General features: G+C 31.2%; 1 protein-coding gene across 6 annotated transcripts; it reads left to right on the forward strand.

The window, feature by feature from the left end:
• The first annotated feature begins 1,773 nt into the window (after positions 1-1,773).
• LOC127730600 (putative L-amino-acid oxidase YobN) lies at positions 1,774-17,569 on the forward strand. Of its 6 annotated transcripts, none has more exons than XM_052239057.1 (9): positions 1,804-1,873; positions 9,094-9,148; positions 10,093-10,213; positions 10,740-10,992; positions 11,207-11,291; positions 13,750-13,890; positions 14,348-14,443; positions 14,702-14,904; positions 16,633-17,569. In XM_052239057.1, the coding sequence occupies exons 2-9, from the start codon at positions 9,127-9,129 to the stop codon at positions 17,506-17,508; spliced, it is 1,797 nt and encodes a 598-aa protein (XP_052095017.1). In that variant the 5' UTR covers positions 1,804-1,873; positions 9,094-9,126; the 3' UTR covers positions 17,509-17,569. The 6 variants fall into 6 exon arrangements, with proteins under 6 accessions (XP_052095019.1, XP_052095017.1, XP_052095020.1 ...); XM_052239058.1 differs by having other exon boundaries at positions 1,805-1,873; positions 10,088-10,213; XM_052239059.1 differs by lacking the exon at positions 9,094-9,148 and having other exon boundaries at positions 1,774-1,873; positions 10,088-10,213.
• Positions 17,570-19,393: the final 1,824 nt, after the last annotated feature.

The raw sequence follows: 19,393 nt of genomic DNA on the forward strand, positions 1-19,393 counted from the left end.
GGCATAATTAATTATACAACAAGAAAACAAAAGAAACGAAAATTATGGCAAACAGCAACAATAATTTCTAGCTCTTGGCTTAAGACAAGCACATAAAAAATGATTTGCTTTATGCTATCGCGTGACCCGGCACCGAGTGTATTTACGTTCTTTAAGTGGAAATTAAAGTGATTCTTTTACCAAATCATATATTTCGCTGCCTAAAATTAACTCGTTCCAGCCATACGTCTGTTTATATTTACAATACATGTACTAGCAGTTAGCCTCTATTGTGTAATTCGATTCAAAGAAATGCCATATGTTTTTTTTATGTGATAGTTTATTGACTTTGTTGAAATAAAGGTAATTTCAGACTTAAGTTACTGTATTAGTTTTTCCAACATTTCATCATCATTTACATAAATCATTACAACTAAGAAATTTGTGAATTCTCTATATTAATAGTACGTGTCATTTATTGTTTTTCATCCGGAAATTTTCGTTGCATAATTAACTTTAATCTAAATTTAGTGACCCTCTTGTCAGTTTTATTTTCTGAAAATTTCGGGATCAGTTTTCCGACTGTTGAAGATTGGTTACAAAAAATGAACCATTTGTTCATTTTGCGTAATGTAAAATCAAAATTCAAAATTATTTTTATTTGTAAAAATGCAAGTATTTGCAAATACAGGTACAGTTGAAAACTTAAACACAAACATATGCGTACCCACAACCCTTCACATATATAGTGTAATCAGGATATATTACAAATCAACAATTTACAAATACCGATATAAATTGAAATAAACATGTTTGAATTATGATATACATTGTATTGTGATATAAATTAAAAGTATTAAGGGAATAAGTATCAGAGTTCCCTGTCACTAGAACTAATGATTTCTTCATGGCGCAACCTAGTTTCTTTACTTTTTATTTCTGAGATGCAAATGAAGTACTAGGTATACATTTTGCGTTTCTCAGTCAAAAACAAGCAACTTTTTCCATTATGATTTTTTTGTTGTGATTGCAGAATAAATGAAATTGTATTTCATTTTCTATATATCCACAAATTTTATTGAGCAATAAGATTCGCCCAACTATATATCTGTTTTGGGCATAGTAAGGGTTAAAATGCAAAGAATACGACAGTCTCAAAAACGAAATTTGAATTTAATGTTCCGACCAGAAATGGATGCTTATAAGTACATTCCGTAAAGCTAAATGAACATCCATACAGGACAGATATTACTGCTTGTCAGGAGAAATCTTAATAACTATAGAACCCTATTACCTTACAATGCAACATATCATATATACTAAAAGATTGCCTAACTTGGTTTTGTGTCTTATTTGTCTCCTTAAGTAGTTTTTTTTCAGTATTTATAAAGTTTTTAAAGAAAAGTGCAATCAAAATTTGACCAAGAAAATACTGATTCTAAAGACTTGCTTCATAAAGTCAAGAAAATCGCAATACATACATTTTGATAGATACATCTGAAACCCTTTAAACAAAAGTTATTACGAGAAAAGATAATCGTAAGTCATGAACATTTCAGTATAACTTAGAACGATCAATTTTTATCGTAAGTTTTTTTTTTGTGAAAAGAGCTGCTGGATCATAATCTTCTTGGTGCATGTAGGTTAGTTAAGATATGAGTATCGTACGTTTATTTTATTCCGAATTAGACGTGACCTCGTGAAACATGTCTCATATGTAAAATATTGATAATAATAATAAGAAAAACGGAAAAACCATTTTTTATACTTTCCTTTTGATAATTGTTGGGAATTTCTCCGTGGTTTTGATAAAAGGAAGTACTTAAACTGCATATATTATATAAATTTACAAATAACCAGTATTGTGAACTGTAATACAGGAACAACAAAGGTGGTGAGTTTTATGTTCCAATCAAATCTTAGAAATGTAATCCTAAAGAATAATACGATATGTCTGAGATTTAAACAAATTCTTTCTTCAAAGTAACGATATTAAACATTTTTTGGGCAAAACTAGTTCGTACCAATTACAGTTTATCAAATACTTTTTTTTATCAATAGTTCTAAATAAAATAATTTGTCAGTAGTAAAAGATCTGGTGACTTCAACTATTTACTAGCTGATCGTGCAAGACCTGATGGCGAGGCTGCGTCTTTATCAAATGTTTCATACATGTTAGTTGTACTGTTGCCCTTTTAGATATGTTTTTGTAATTATATATGTTGGGTTTTGTATTTTTGACGTTAAACCCACATCTTCTTTTATCATGGCATATCTAATTTTCGTGTTATTCTTTTTAATCAAAGGGATATAAAAAAATCCGTCACACTAAGGGCTGAATACGATCCCACATTGGACCCCGCCGAGGGCGTAGCCACTAGGTAGATCAAGGAGGATTAACAGACAGTTTCATTCAGTCTGACTACTCCAGTGGGACGGACTTTCACTTAATTATCAATAAAAAATCATGTCATATAGTAAACAATAAATCGATTAAAATATTACCGTAACATTAAATGTATGTGGTATTAAATCAAAATTAATGTACCCTGAATTTTTTACTTTACTTGATAATTATGATGTTGTATGTTTTAATGAAACAAAACTTGACGATCTGGATACAGTAGAATTGGATAATTTTATTTTTCGTTTTAAAAACCGTAAAAAGTATTCAAATCGAAAATCTGGTGATATTGCCTTTGGCTATCAGAGAAATTTAGAAAATGTTATTTCCCCAATACAAACTGATTGTCCTTTTGTTCAATGGTTTAGTATTGACGAAAAAATATTTGACTTAAAAGTAGTGTTATATTTGTAGTAATACTAAGCAATCAAATGTATATATAAATGTAGAATCTGGTGAAAATAATACATATATTGGGAAATGGAATCATGATCAAGTTAATTAATATAAAGAAAATATTGACAAAGAAAGTATATCTAAATTGTTATCTTTTATTATGACAAAAACTGAAAATGTTCAAACTGTTGATAAAAATACTATTGATGAAATTGTAAATGAAATAAGAGATGTTTTACTCAATTCTGCTAGAAATACATTTGGGGAGTTCGTACAGAAAACTTATGGATATGATTTCACGGGAGGGAAACAAAATCACCGTGATTGGTTTAACACAGAATGCCGCCGGGAAAGGAGGGCGTTTAGAAAATCAAAAAGGTTATATAAACGATATGGTTCACGCATGTTCAAGGAACGTATGAGACGTAGTGAAACTCTATATAAAAAAACCATGGATCAAAATATCAGATCATTTAATGTTAATTTACGTTCAAAAATGAAAAAGATGCGAACAAAAAACCCGAAAGAATTTTGGAAAATTATAAATCGAGGTAGAAGAAGGAAAAAAAATGATATTATTATTGAAGATTTGTTTTCCTTTTTTTAAGGATCTGAATAAAAATAACGAAACAGAAAACCGATACATATTAGAAAATGATGTTAACGAAAATTCATCAAATGTATTTCTTAATGCTTGTATCACTAAAGATGAAATATTGAAGGCCATAAAAAGCCTGAAAAATAATAAGACACCTGGAATGTCAACTTGATTTATTTGAGAAAATGGTTTTACCAATACTGTTATATGAATCAGAAATATGGGGTTTTGAAAATATAGATATACTTGAACGTGTACATTTACAATTTTGTAAAATGATTTTTCATTTAAAACAGTCCACTCCAAATTTCATTGAATATGCAGAGCTTGGCAGCTACCCCATTACCGTGTCTGTAAAGTTAAGAATGGTTAATTTCTGGAGTAGACTTCTTAATGGAAAAGAAAGTAAAATTTGTGTTATATTATACAAACTTGTATCTTTATATTATAATGATAACGGAATAGAAACTAAGTGGATATCATATATTAAAAATATGTTTGATAGTTGTGGTATGTCCAATATATGGAATGCACAGTTTGTTGATAAATGGGTGTCAAAATGTATTGAGCAAAAACTCAAAGACCAGTTCCAACAAGAATGCTTTGCTTTTGTTGCAGACTCGCCTAAAACTTTATGTTATCGTGTTTTTAAAAAGAATTTTCAATTTGAAAAATATTTTTCTTCTTTGCCTTACAAATTTATTCATACATTTTGCAAATATAGATGTGGAAGTCACCACTTGCCGATTGAGTCTGGAAGGTGGCAGGGTTTACCGAGAGAAGATAGAATCTGCCGTCTCTGTGACTCAAACGACATTGGTGACGAGTTCCATTACATTATGAATTGTGGAACATTTAAGTTGGAAAGAAAGAAATTTTTACCGAAATACTGTTTGTCAAACCCTAATATCTATAAATTTGATCAACTGTTTAACTCATCAAATATTGTAATATTAGAAAAACTATGTAAATTTATCAAAGTTATAAATGTGAAAGTCAGTCCTCCAAGTTAATTTCAGTGTATTGTTCACACATGCATGTAAAAATTGTACCTTATAGTTATATTTATGTATGTTCTCTATAACTATGTAGTTGTAGTTTTATGAGAAATAAAGTATTCGTATTCGAATACAATTAACTAGGATATATGAACTTCGTATAAACTGTCATCGTGTATTATTATCTTGGGAGATAATATACTGTAATTTCATAACACTTTATTACTAGAAATATTTCTAGTGCTTTCTTTAAGCCGCACACTTTCATAGAAGTTGCTATCTTATTTGTAATTACATAACACTTTATTACTAGAAATATTTCTAGTGCTTTCTTTAAGCCGCACACTTTCATAGAAGTTGCTATCTTATTTATAACAACGATAGCTTACAGTTCGAGTTCTCCTCAAAAGATGGTCATTGACGTGGACGATACCAGACTTAGCTAGTACGACTACATTATTCCTCTAATTGATTCTGTTAATGAATGTAAATCACAAACTTTTATGAAACCTTTGTTTCCTCGAATGATAGCATATCTGTTAAATCAAAATAATAATAGTTGAGTCCGAGCTGTTCTGTTATGAAATAATTAATTGCACAGAACGATGATAAGGAGGATTTTCATATATTTAAAATTCTCCGAAAAATAAAATGTACCGCAGCAAATTAGAGACAACACAACAAAAACTGAGTGATGAGTTGAAGTGGCTTATATATCTATAATTGTACAATTACGCTTCGTATAAGGGAAGGACATCTGGATACAGAATTTCTATCTTTTTTTATTTCGATTTTTTTGTTTGTGTTGCATGAATTTGGTAGATGATAAAATCATATCTATTTAATTATTGCTTACTGTAATGTTTTTTTCCCGACTATGTCCTCTATCACTTGTATGACAGATGATTATCATCGCATGAAAATTCTCGCCACAATATGTCTATTTAAAAAAAACGTGAGCTATATCATGTTTGAATAAAACATTGGGATAAAATTAATAGGAGGTAGACACCATTTGTCAAAGAATTTGGATCTGTATATAAGTGAGCTGGTGAGAAATGGCACTAACCATGCTGTGTGTGCATATACAGTCGGCAAATTATATGATTTTTAGAAAAAAGTTAGTACTTAGTATCCATACTTACTCTTGTGCTCAGAGGATATAAAGATCCGGTAAATAATCAAGTACCTCAAGCAAATTAGTTCGAATAAAACTATTGTTATAAATAACTTCCTTGGTCATTTCCGAAATCTTCAAATTTATAATTGTGTGATAGTCGAGGGAACCAATAAAAAGTAACACAAAACAAAGATCAGATTTAAGTCGCTGTCTATGAGGTTACATAATGTTTATAAGTACGCACATATATTTCGGTTTATATAAATGAAATCTCAGGTTTCATCAATCAGTATTTCCACATGTAGGCGAGTGACTTATTTCAAAAAGACTCTTAGTTAACGACTTTAATGCACCCACCTAACACACGGCTGTTCTATATATCATTCGAAAGCTAATAATCTGTACTTTCTGTTTTGTCCAGTCGTAAAAAATCGTATTCTGTTAAATCAAGGTCAAAGGTCATGAGAAAACATTCCAATTTTGCGATTACTAAACAAAAGGCCGTTTTCTAATTCTTGCACCATAAAATTTTTCAAAAGATCATATGAACTCTATATAACATAATACATTATTTCCAAATCAAACAAAAAATAAGAGGTTATATGCGCAATATTTCCCGAAAATTGAAATTCATCACAAATCCTAAAAAAATTAAAAATTGTTCCAAAAGCAAAATATATCTTGGGGGATTGATATTTATATGCTAAAAAAATAGAGAAATAATATGTTTTAGGTCAAGGAATATTTGTTTTGTAATTTTAAGATGCAATTATTAATTATTGTTCATAGAACAGCCTTCTATTGAAGTGTTTGCAGTTGCCCAAAAATCTGCCATCTGCAAATAGCGATCATTTTGTTATTCTATGTTAAGATAGCACATCGCTAATTGTCAATATCAGGGAGGAGAATGATTTTCCATAATAAAAGAAAGGGGTATTTAAAGTTCGAAAAGAATATGTAGGAGCTAATTGAGGTGAAACATGTTTTTTACGAAGTCAAACTTATTTACTTTTTTTAATCGTGTTTAAATGCAAACATGAGTTTGCGACTAAATCGTAGGCAACATTGAAATAAGTAACCTTGTTTAGAAACACTTGGTTGTCTAAAGCGGGATGTAAACGAACTACATATAATGCTGCTGCTTCTTATTTAGTTTAAAATCGTGTTAGACATATTAAATGTGTTTAGAATATTAATCTCTTTAATTATTTGAATAAAAGATGCTTCTATATATCTTTATTCTCACAAACCAAATTTCAAAGGTATAGAGATAGGATTGAGTATTTTTAACATAAGCTTTTAAAATACAAATGCAGGTCATTGTGTATGTAAAACACTATAAGCAGTTATGAAATAAAAAAATGAAAAAGTTGAATACCTTCCTGACCTCATAAAATCATTCGCTGTTTTAGGCAGTGATAATTTTCATGCTGTGCTGTGTTTTGTGGACTGTTGTTCGTCTCTTGGACTTTAATTCTATTTTGTTCGTGGTTTTAATTAAGTTTATTTGATTCATGGTTTGAGATGTTGATTGTCCCTTTGGTATTATTTCACTTTAAAGATATTAACTTGCAGTAATGAAAATCGGCAAAAAAATCGCCTCAAAGTAAAGTGAAGAAGATTAACGCAATAAGACAAATATCCGCGAAAATAACTTAATTTGCTCACGGTGATATATATATAGAACCAAATCGTTATTATGATACATTTAACTACAATGATCTACAATTTTAAAAACTTTTACTATTTGAAGAGTTACGAAATATATCAAAGGGACATCAAACTCATAATTGAAAACGAACTGACAAAGCCGGGCAAAAAACTAACAAGACAAGCAACAGTATACAAAACACAACATATAAAACTACAGATTGAGTAACACAAACCCCCCAAAAATATTTGGGGTGAACTCAGGGGCTCCAAAAGGGTGAGCAGATCATATTCCACATGTGACACCCGTCTTGTGGCTCGTGTAATTCCTACCTCGGTGCCAAGCCTTATTCGGTAGGTGACATTCAAGGCAGAAATGACGGTATTTTGGTTACGTCGATTGGAACTTATCAGTCGTCATCTGGCAAAACAGATATTTCATAATTGTCAACCAACTCGTAGTGGCGCCCATAAAATTTTCAAAGGGATGATTTCAACTTTGCATTTGAACTCTGGTTTAAAACCATGTTCAAACCACCATTTTTCTTCAAATGTCCTGTACCAAGTCAGGCATATGGCAGTTGGTATCGAATAATCTGTTTCTTTGTATGTTAATGTTTGTTTTTGTAGCAGTTCAGTGTTTCTGTTATTCCGTTGTGTTCCTCCTATAGTTGATGCGTTTCCCACGGTTTTGGTTTGTGACCCGGATTTGTTCCAGTTACTAGTAAATCGATTGATGACTATTGATTAGCGGTATACTATAGTTGCCTTTATTTAATATCTTCATTGTGAGCAGTTACGCACTATCACGACAATCGTGAAAGTAAATGCAAGCTCTGGAAGATTGTATCAACTTGGAGATATATACTCCACAAGAAGATGCCGCGAAATCGCGTTACAATTGGGCAAGTGTTTAAATAAAGAGTTTTATTTAATTTTGCGGGCAGTACGTCGACTGAGCATGCAAAGACAAATTTAGGAAATGCAAAACCCTACATTTATACGTCATATCATAAATATTCCGACTTGTTATTATTTCAGAGGAGTTGAGGCTCAATGAATTCGGTCTCCTCCTTTAATAGTATAGATATGCAGGTGTTGCTATAATGTTGCTACATAGAAATGAAAAGTTTATAATTGGTTAGTAAGAAGTGTTTTTATGGGTTGATTTATGCTCATCTCTTTTGTGGTAAAACTTGTTCTAAACCAACCATCATCGTCGATTTCAAGATAAGTGGTAGAGTAAACTATATCTGTTGAGTCTTTTTTTTAATTTCAATGGAAAATACGAGTCCAACATTGTGACAAATTTGGCACTATTCAGCGAGATGACATCATCTATATAGTGGAAAGTGAAGTTTCAAGATAATGGTAGCTTCTTTTCAGTCGTCATCAGAAGCTCTTGCATAAAGTCATCCTCGTATGAAAAATGAACTAGTCATTCAAGCTATTCAGAAAGTCTAGTTGTAACTAGAATCGTTGCGTAATAATGGATTTTTTTCTTCAAAATTATTCCTATTTAATGAATTAATGCATTGAAACAATGAACAACGCAATTTAAGCAATCAAGAATTCAAGTTTTATAATGTGTTTACTGGTTTTTAAATTCTTTTAAATTTGAATTTTCATCAATTTATTTTTTATTTATTTTTGTCTAAATTTTCAATTTATTTTTTATGGTTCACATTAAATAAATAAAAGGTCTTTTCACTACATCAATATTTATAATGAAGCTACAAATCAAACAATTAGAAAAGTCAAAAGATGTTTATTTCAGTCTGGTAGTCTCTTAGTTTCGCCCCCTTTATTTCAAGCAAAAGTATGATTCGCACACATATTTTTTTACTTTAAATTTTTCAGATTCTTATGAATTTGTTTATTAAATCTTATATTGACCTTATACAATGTTTAAATAGGAAGAAATGCTTAAAAGCTGTTTTTTTCGCAGATGGCGGTATATTGGGCAACTGCATGAGTTGTTATGATTTGCTGTTTGATTAGAAGTAAGCATAATTTTAGGAAATTTATGATGTCAAAAACTTTTTTGATAGTTATTACAAGGTTTAACTTAGTTTTTAGTGATTAGCAGTTGCATCAGAAAGAAAAATTTGGGTTTTCACACATTATGTCAACTTTTACTCGAATTTCAGGAAACATGTGCTGTCTATCAAAAACACGTTTTAAATATTTTAAAATGCATTTGATTAATGACCGTTAATCTCTCTGCTAAAAGTTTAAATGGTTTGCATATGTGAATTTAGTATATAAAAGTCATATTATGCAATCAAGCTGAAATCTTAGAAAATATGCACTTATTCGTCCTTGGCCTTTGATCTTGATTTGACGGAAATTGCACCGTACGATTTTTTTACGACCGGGCAAAACAGATAGTACAGATGTGTAGCTTTCAAATGATATATAATTTAGCCGTGTGTTAGGTGGGTGCATTAAAAATTTAATTTTATGGTTAAAGTCGCTCGCCTAATGCGTCCTTTCTCTTTTACCACAAAACTTATAAATTTTTGTGTTTGTGATGTCAGTCACGTAAGAAATTGATAATAATTAATGGCACTGTAAAAAAGTCGTGTTTTTTAATTTCCTATATATATGTTAAATTTCCATGCACTCAGATCATATTTCTACATTTTTAAATCTCCGCATAACATTTTTCCAAGAACATCTTTTTCTTATAATTGCTACTGTATACCATATAAGGATGCCTAAAAGCATCCGGGAGTGTTCTATGATGACACTTCAGAAAAATAAGCTCAAAAGACCGACGAACACAGAGATATATTCTATTATTCTGTTGAAGTTGAAAAAGAAATAACGTTAAAAAATACACATCGACAATGGACAATTTGACATTTTTGTACATAAGTCACAATAATATCATTCAGAAAATATTTATTGCAACTGAGTTTTTTTTCCAATTTCAAAAGCACAGATCTTCAGTACGGCTACAAAATGATTTCACGACAGAAAATTATAATTGGAGGATTGAAACAATTTCAATTTTGCCGACAAATACAGCGTCATTCAAGTCATACAACATCCCCTGTTAAGAGGTAAGTGAGGTATCAGTTTCGTTAAATTTTAGTTATATTTTTTTGTTTTATTCTAAATTGAATATAAATGTCGAAACACCAAATTGGACGCTCTTTTTTGAAGAACTCTTTAATTTGTTGGCATTCGTAATTTTGGATTTTATATAAAAGCACTTGGTTCAAATGGATAACTGACTATTTTGATAGATAACATTCTTTGAATACATTATTGTGCTGTTTCTATCTGAATTCTTTTACTATGATAAATACAAGTTAGAAAGTATAAAGAAAGGCAAATTAAGAAATAAATAATCAAATAAAACGGGATCGACAGACAAATCCATGACTGGAAAATGATGAGCAACAAAAAAAACCCAAAAAAACAGGACTATATATATAATACGGACTATTCATATAATAAAATGCTGACTTTGCTCTAACCATTTTCGGAGCAAATGCTGCAGAAAAGCACAAATTTTAATACAATTTTTCCACGATTAAATTGTATGATATATTTTTCATTATTATGATATAAAATCTTTTGCAGGATTGCTGCACATCCAACATTTAATTGTCCATACTTGGGATCACTTCCAGTCCAACAAGATGACTACTGCAAAGATTTTTATATGGAGATAGTAAATGGCAGTTTAGAATCCGCCTACAAGAAATTTGGTCCGAGTACATGTTTGGAAGGAAATGAAGTTAAGCAAAGACTATCAGGCAAATCTGTTCTGATTGTTGGAGCTGGTGTGTCCGGGCTTTCGGCAGCTTTTGAATTAGAAAAAGTTGGACACAGTGTAAGATTTGATGTCATAATGTAGCGGCTAAGAAAATTGACATTCTTCTCATTCACGAGTTCCGAGAACTTGATATGACTATGATAAACAATGTAATTCGTTGATTTGATTGCTTTCGCGGATTGTCATTATATAGATATAAGAAGATGTGGTATGAGTGCCAATGAGACAACTCTCCATCCAAGTCACAATTACGTCTTTATATATATTTCAGACACACATTATTGAGTTACAACACAGAGTTGGCGGAAGAACAAAGACTCTTCGTGATGGATTCTCAGATGGCCTGCATGCTGAAGGTAAATCTATGTCCAATATTGTTTACATAGGATTAAGAGGTATAGAGCTACATTTTTTTGGCTATATTTTATACATTATTGTTTATTAAACTTATTTTAAGGCAGTTATGGTTGGATGCATAGAAAAACACAGAACTGTCTGAAGTACATTTGTTTATTTGGTCATAGTTTTGTCTTCAGTTGTTTATGTTTTCTTCTGATGTGAACATCTATAAGACATTACCAATGTCCATATACAAATAAAGTTAGAAAAATCATGAGTGAACGTGCCATAAGTTTATTAAGAATCTCTGCCTGTTTCGATATTTCTATATAATCGGTTAAATTATGAGCTCGTGTTTGCGATCAAATGGTTCAGAACCAATTTTCTTAGTAGAACTTTGATTTATAATCGTTTCCACAATTAAATTATATTAAAAGTCTTTTCCTTGAAATTTTCCTGTATAAAATTGAAATCTTTCTAGAGTAGGATTTTTTTTCTAATTCATAATGTTTGAAATGTTAGAAGTTTAATTCTTTCCACTCTATATACTGAGATATGTTTGACTTTTTGAAGAGATTTCAATTTAAGATTGATAAAAAAAAAATACAGATACTTACATAATACAAATATGAAAGATTCGAATTTTATTTGCTTTGTGTTTTCTTAAAATAAAAAATGGTTCATTCGCAGTTATAATGACGTAGTCTGCACAACTTACATCTGTACCTGATTTACGGATATTTCTCATTATTAAACTCCGTTGTATTTCTAAAATTAATCTTTTGAAATATAATGTTTAAGCAATATCCTATCAGTCTCGTTATAATACATATTTGAAAATTTAGAAACATGGCGCTGACAAATAGTATAAATAGTATAGACCAACACACACACAGCCACTTTTCTTTAAAAAAATTACCTATATACTTTAATGTTATATTAAAGTATATAGGTAACTTTTTTCAGAGACAAGTGCCTGTGTTATTTCGGTAAAGTAAAGTGAAGTGTGGCGGACACGTAGCCTGGGATTCCGGCTCACTGCTCGACAGATTTGGTCAGGATGCCAGGCTAGCGGACACATTTTTATATAGATGGAAATATCCGCCATAATTATACATGTCTTAATTTGTAAAATGCCATTTCTTAATTTGTAAAATTTAATTTGTAAAATGCAATTTCTTAATTTGTAAAATGTCATTTCTTGTACTTTTTCATCCGTTACATGAATTTCTACATTTCTTGATTTGTGAAATGTCAATTTATTAATTTGTTAACGTATTTTCTTCGTTCGTTAAGTGGAATTCTAAATTTCTTAATTTGTGAAATAATATTTCTTTATTTATTGAAATATATTGTCTTAATTCTAAATCGTAACTATGAAATTATAAATTTCTTTAATTTGTAAAATGGAATTTCTAGGTGTCACGGTATAGGACTTATATTTTTTTCAATCGAATCGAAATATAAAAACTCTCTATCTGTGAAATGTAAATTCTTGGTTTGAGTCACGTTTTTGGAAAATGTGTCAATGTAATTGTTACCGCTGACAGCCAATGAAAGATCATGAGAAGTTCCGTTTCTCAAGCAAAACTACAAAGTTACAAACCAAGAAGTTACAAATCAAGAATGAAATAGTTCCACAATTCCACACCTGATTAGTGGATAATAGGCTCGGACCTACAATAATAGAATGGGGTTGTTTAAAAGAAAAACATAGAAGGGTTTATGAAAACACATATTTCGGAATACAAAGTCCGTTGAGTTATACTTATTAACTTTATAAAAGCCAAGCTTGGGGGAAAATAAGGGGGAATTGTATGATCTTATATTTGCAATCATGGTTTGTATCTGTTATAGTATCTAAATAACTGTAAATGTAAAAATGTTTAATTCCTGTGCTGGCATTTTCACTTCAAATAGATTCGAAAGATCTTGATATATGAACTAACTAGAAAAATCTTCTTGAACACATGTTTAACACAAAAATCAGTAAAAAAATATCCTCCTCCCATATTCTATGAAGCTTTCAAGCTTGAGATGATATCCCATACATTCAAAATTTATGAATTCGTTACTTTCCAATTAAAGACTTTTGTGCCGCATTTGATATAAAAAAAGGGATTTTTTTAACATTTAAAAAAAATCCTATCACCAGATCAATTACAAAATAAAAAAAAAACATAAAATTTTTCGATATAGCCTTAATTAATTTTAAATGGAAAAAAACAACACTGATGTAATGCTAAAAAAAAATGGGTACGAGTTGGTCAATGTACGAGTGGTTAATTACTATAGTACTTTTAAGTACACGACAACTCGTACCTTTGCAAACTCGTACCTAATATTCACCAACGGACTTTGGTGTTCAAAGTGCAGAATCTGTTCCGAAATCTGTGTTTTCATAAACTCTTCTATGGCAAAACTATTTAAATTGACTCTTTTATGGCACCAGGGAATCTTTTATTTCATATACAGGTGGAGCAATGAGAATCCCACCAAATCACTACCTGACTGATGGGTACATTCAGAAATTCGGCATCCCTGTTCGCCCCTTCATTAACTTCAACGATAATACTTGGCTTTACATTGATGGAGAAAGTAAAATCAGAACAAAAGGTAATAGTATCTTGTTATAATTGACAATATGTGTTGCATCAGTTATTACGACAAACATGTCGGCGAAAACAAATTTAACCAGCAGGTGATGGTGCAGTTGACAGTCATTTGTGAAATAAAATAGATAAACCTTTCTCGCCTCACATTTAAATTGTTTCAGACTGATGTTCAATTAAATAATATTTTTCAGATAATCTTTGACGAATACAATTGATGCCATGAAAATAATTGTGATGTATATTCTAAACATAGATTTATAGTCCACATTTCAGTATTTGTGTTTAATCTGTCTTTCTAGGCATAATTACACGTGAGAGGACATCAATTTATTCCTGCATTGATTTCCCCGTTTCTTATACTAAAAATACATGATAAAAATATAACATACACATATTAATTCAAGATATATCTCCTGGTTAAAAAAATATAATTACATACCAATGTGTTTTTTTTTCAGAATGGAATGAAAACAATCGATTTTACTCTACAAAGTTTTTTCCTGGATGGGACTCTCATCTGCAATCTGATATACGGCCAAATGTGGACGGCATAAGTATGGTTTTATATTATTATGCTTTCAATTAAATGTTATCTACAGTTTTAAATTTTAAACAATTTAATCTGGTAATAATGCGAATTGTATCAGCGAATAGAAACAAACTAATATGTTCATATATTTAACATTTATTTATCATTTATTTAATACCGTCATTGTTGAAATCAGGCAACACATTTTCTTTTTCCTTTTTTTACTTCCAACATATTTTGGTAGTTATTATTGTATTACAAATATTACCATTCTACATTGTAGTGGATTTATATAAGCGTACAGTAGGACCCGTGAAAGAGGATTTGTTTTCCCTGATCAAAGAAAAGGGGCCACAGGAAGGCTGGAAAGAGTGGGTAGAAAAATGGAGTAAGCTTTCTGTAGATGATTTCCTCAGAACAAACATAAACTCCGACTCATGTTCTGCTTATCGGCCATGGCCAGAAGCAGCTATCAGAGGATTGCAGGTGATTAGAAACTTCTCTGTTTAACTATATGAATCAAAATGTTACAATTCATCTGTTTTCTGTATTTTAAAAACCACGAACATTTGTGTTGTTCATTTCTAATGAATGATAAAAGATAAGAAAGACGTGGATAAAAAACACTTTCAAATGCCAGATCAAGGTAGAAATGCAAGATATTATTTATTTACAATAATTAAAATATTCAAGTGGTAAATCTAAATCGTTTAAATCTTTGTATTGATAAAAAAAATCAATATGAAGATTAAGCAGACTGGTTTCCGTGTGAAAAACCTTATTTCATATGCTTGTTCTGTGAAAAACAGGACAACTATAGGGTTAAATCAAATAAATAAATATACGTCATCAAGGACCGCCCATTTGGGGGAGAGCTTTCTGTATATACTACTAAAGTCCTGTCCTCTTCTGATCGGTAGATAATGTTTTTAAGGTAGCTACCATATGATTTTTAGGTGGGGGGGGGGGGGGGGGGGGGGCTTGGATGAAATTTGGAAAAAAGGTAGGACAGGAGTTTTGAGTTAAAAAAACTGGCAGAATGACAATTTATGTTAAAAAAGTCAGGATAAACTAATAAAAAAAAGGCAGGACTGAATAGAGTGAAAAATAAAAAGGAAGGACAGAGATTACAATTAAAAAAATTTAGTGCGAATCTACAGTGTTTGTAAGCAAGGCTATGTGAATGGCCCAAAAATACTGCATGACCCCATGTTATTTTTGTTGCAAAAGATGGGGCTACATTTGTACTTTAATGAATGACATATGGAAACCTATGATTTCTAAAGGTAAACCAGGTACAAATTAGTTCAAGTCATAGTTTTGCATTAATGTCAATGTGAGATTTTTTACTGAATTTACCCCTATAAAAGTTGCAATACACACTCAATTCATTTATTTTTAAAATGCACCCGAAGTTGTGTGTTCTAGTTGCATTAAAATAAACAAAAGTCGTAATAGTAATAGGAAGGAATATCTGAATCATTTGATAATAGATATAAGAAGATGTGGTATGAGTGCCAATGAGACAACTCTCCATCCAAGTCAAAATTTATAAAAGTAAACCATTAAAGGTCAAAGTACGGTCTTCAACACGGAGCCTTGGCTCACACCGAACAACAAGCTATAAAGGGCCCCAAAAATTACTAGTGTAAAACCATTCAAACGGTAAAACCAACGGTCTAATCTATATAAAAAAACGAGAAAAGAGAAACACTTATGAACCACATCAACAAACGACAACTACTGAACATCAGATTTCTGACTTAGGACAGGTGAAAACAATTGCAGCAGGTTTAAACGTTTTAATGGTACCAAACATTTACCCTTATCTGAAACAATAGTGTAACATCACAACGTAGAAAGACACACTATAAAATATCAATTGAAATGGCTTAACTCAATCAAAAGACATATTAACACCAGTGAACATACACTGAACACATAAATTTGATCTATTATACAATGCAAATACAAAATAAATAAACTAAGGGAAGAATAATTAAAGTAACATGTTATACCGCTGTGAAATGTTAAAAAATTTAAGAAAAACAATATGCTTGAACAAAAATATCAGCCATTTGCAATTACTTTAAACACAGGTAAATGAAAATAATTTTGTTGTTAGGTATACGTGTACAGTTCAAGCTTAATATAAGCTTACTTTCATTGATGGCAAGGGTATAATGTTCAAACATATATATATATATATATTAGATTTCGACATACAGCCCTGCCTTTGGAACAAGTTTAGTTGAATACCTAAGAGATGAATTTGGTAAATGGTGGACGGATCGTCTTCATACCCCTGTCGATGGTATGGACACCATCGCCAAGAATTTTATAAAACCTCAACACACAAGTATAGAAAACACCACTGATTTGGCAAAACGAATAACATTTGGCACTAAAGTACGAAGCGTAAAAAGAAACATGGAAAATAAGGTTGAAGTTACTGCACGTAATGTTATGACAGGGACAGATCAGACTTACACAGCAGATGCTGTTATTATTACAGTCCCATTGACAATACTCCGACAGATGGACATAGACCTTGCAGAGGATTGTCGTAAAGCTATAGGTAACATCCATTATCAACCATCTACCAAAGTTGTTCTCCAGTGCAAGAGCAGATTCTGGGAAAAAGAAGTTGGTCAAGGGGGATTCTCAAAAACGGATTTACCAATTGGACAGTTACACTACCCCAGTCCTAATGATCCGCATATACCAAACGGGAGAGGTCTTTTGGTTTGCTATACATGGGAACAAGATGCCTTAATCTTTGGTTCACAATCAGAAACTGAAGCAGTTGAAAGTGCAGTTCGAGAAATCACAAAAATACACCCTGAAATGAAGAATGAGTTTGAGGTTGGAATGGTTCAAGCTTGGTTCAATGATAATGCAGCACAAGGAGCGTACGCCAGTCTCATTCCAAACCAATATAACAGTGGAATGAAAACTCTGATGACACCAGATCATCCTATTTATCTGGCTGGTGAAGCTATATCATACACCAACGGGTGGATACAAGGGGCCATAGAATCTGGCCTTAATGCTGCTTATCATTTGTACTGTAATGGTAAAAGATCATAACTCTATAACTTCCTATGTTTCATGCATTTTTATACCTAAATTAAAAAAAAATTGAGAACAATTCAGGTGCTAATGTACTTCTCACACTTCTTAATGTATCTTACATACTAAATATAGTTAACCAATCATGCATATTTTTTACATAATAGATCGAATAAAAAAATACTAGTTTACCACATCACTCTGAAGTGTGGAAAAACTCATCACTTTCAATTCGGTTTGCGCATTTCGTTCACATAATCATCACCAGTGGCACTCAAATCAGAACAGTTACAAAGTCAAACAGCATTGAAAGCTAAAAATTTCAAAACAAGTTGGCCCATTTCTAGTTAAGGCTATTTATGCTTGGCACTGTTTGTAAAGCAGCATCAGCATGTAATTATGAAATTATATGTCCTGACGATTGTCCTGACGATTGTCCTGACCGATATGAAAATGCTCATTACTTTTTTTATTATTGGAAGGATTAACTTCAAATTTGAAACCAAGCAAGATGACAACAAATACAAGCAAAATTAAAAACCAATTGTTCAAAGAACAATTGAAGGTCTTTCCACATCAATTTTCTAAATAATTGATGAGAAGATAATTCTGGTTTACTCAAAGCTACTATTGGCGTCCAATCATAGGTTTCTTCATACTGATTCAATAAACATGGTTTCTATAGACTTTTGCCTGAAATAAGGGAGATAATTGTTAACATCCGTTTAAGAAAATGTCACTTCCGGTCTCATATGATAGCTTTATTTACACTGATTCCAAAAATATATGGTTTATATATACTTTTGCCTGTAAAAAAGGAGATAATTGGCTACTTCCGGTTTAGAAAATGTCACTTCCGGTCTCATGATACATTTATTTACACTGATTCCAAAAATATATGGTTTATATATACTTTTGCCTGTAAAAAGGGAGATAATGGGCTACTTCCGGTTTAGAAAATGTCACTTTCGGTCTCATATGATAGCTTTATTTACACTGATTCCAAAAATATATGGTTTATATATACTTTTGCCTGTAAAAAGGGAGATAATTGGCTACTTCCGGTTTAGAAAATGTCACTTCCGGTCTCATATGATAGATTTATTTACACTGATTCCAAAAATATATGGTTTATATATACTTTTGCCTGTAAAAAGGGAGATAATTGGCTACTTCCGGTTTAGAAAATGTCACTTTCGGTCTCATATGATAGCTTTATTTACACTGATTCCAAAAATATATGGTTTATATATACTTTTGCCTGTAAAAAGGGAGATAATATGCTACTTCCGGTTTATAAAATATCACTTCCGGTCTCAAATGATAGATTAATGTATGACCATTCAAAAAATATATGGTTCCTATGTACTTCTACATGAAATAAGTGCAAAAATGACTTCTTCCGGTTCACTCAAGGTCACTTCCGGTTGACATTTTTCAAGGTCATATGTCACCCAACATTTTGCAAAAGATCTTATGGCTTTATCATGTACCAATATGAAGTAATAATCAATTTACCTTAAAATAAAACATTTCAGGGGCAATAACTCCAATAAGATGTCGCTGGATTGTCTCAGACCAAATGTATCATATCTTCATCACAATATAACAAATATTTTGCACTTGTTCTTTAATATATAACATTAAAAATATCGGAGAAAATGCAAAAACAAGCAAAAGACAAAATTCAGAACATGACCTTGACCTTTGACCTTGACCTCATTTTCGAAGTTAGGATCCAAGGACCTTAAATAAAATGACTATAGGTTTATACGGCTTACAGTTTATGAGTAACAAAAACATAACGACAAATTTATTTGATAAAGGTAGATAACTCCTATAAAATTTTATCGAATCGCTTCGATCCAAATTAGCCAAAAATTCCTGAGGATGTAACGAACAA

Source organism: Mytilus californianus, unplaced genomic scaffold, assembly GCF_021869535.1.
Source record: "Mytilus californianus isolate M0D057914Y unplaced genomic scaffold, xbMytCali1.0.p SCAF_2, whole genome shotgun sequence".
NCBI classification, from domain to species: Eukaryota; Metazoa; Mollusca; class Bivalvia; order Mytilida; family Mytilidae; genus Mytilus; species Mytilus californianus.

Excerpts from the sequence above, each read along its gene's own strand:
- LOC127730600 (XM_052239057.1), top strand. The coding sequence starts at position 9,127 with ATGATTTGCTGTTTGATTAGAA. Across the intron at positions 9,149-10,092 it reads GATTTGCTGTTTGATTAGAA|ATCTTCAGTACGGCTACAAA; the intron begins GTAAGCATAATT and ends TCAAAAGCACAG. Across the intron at positions 14,905-16,632 it reads CAGCTATCAGAGGATTGCAG|ATTTCGACATACAGCCCTGC; the intron begins GTGATTAGAAAC and ends TATATATATTAG.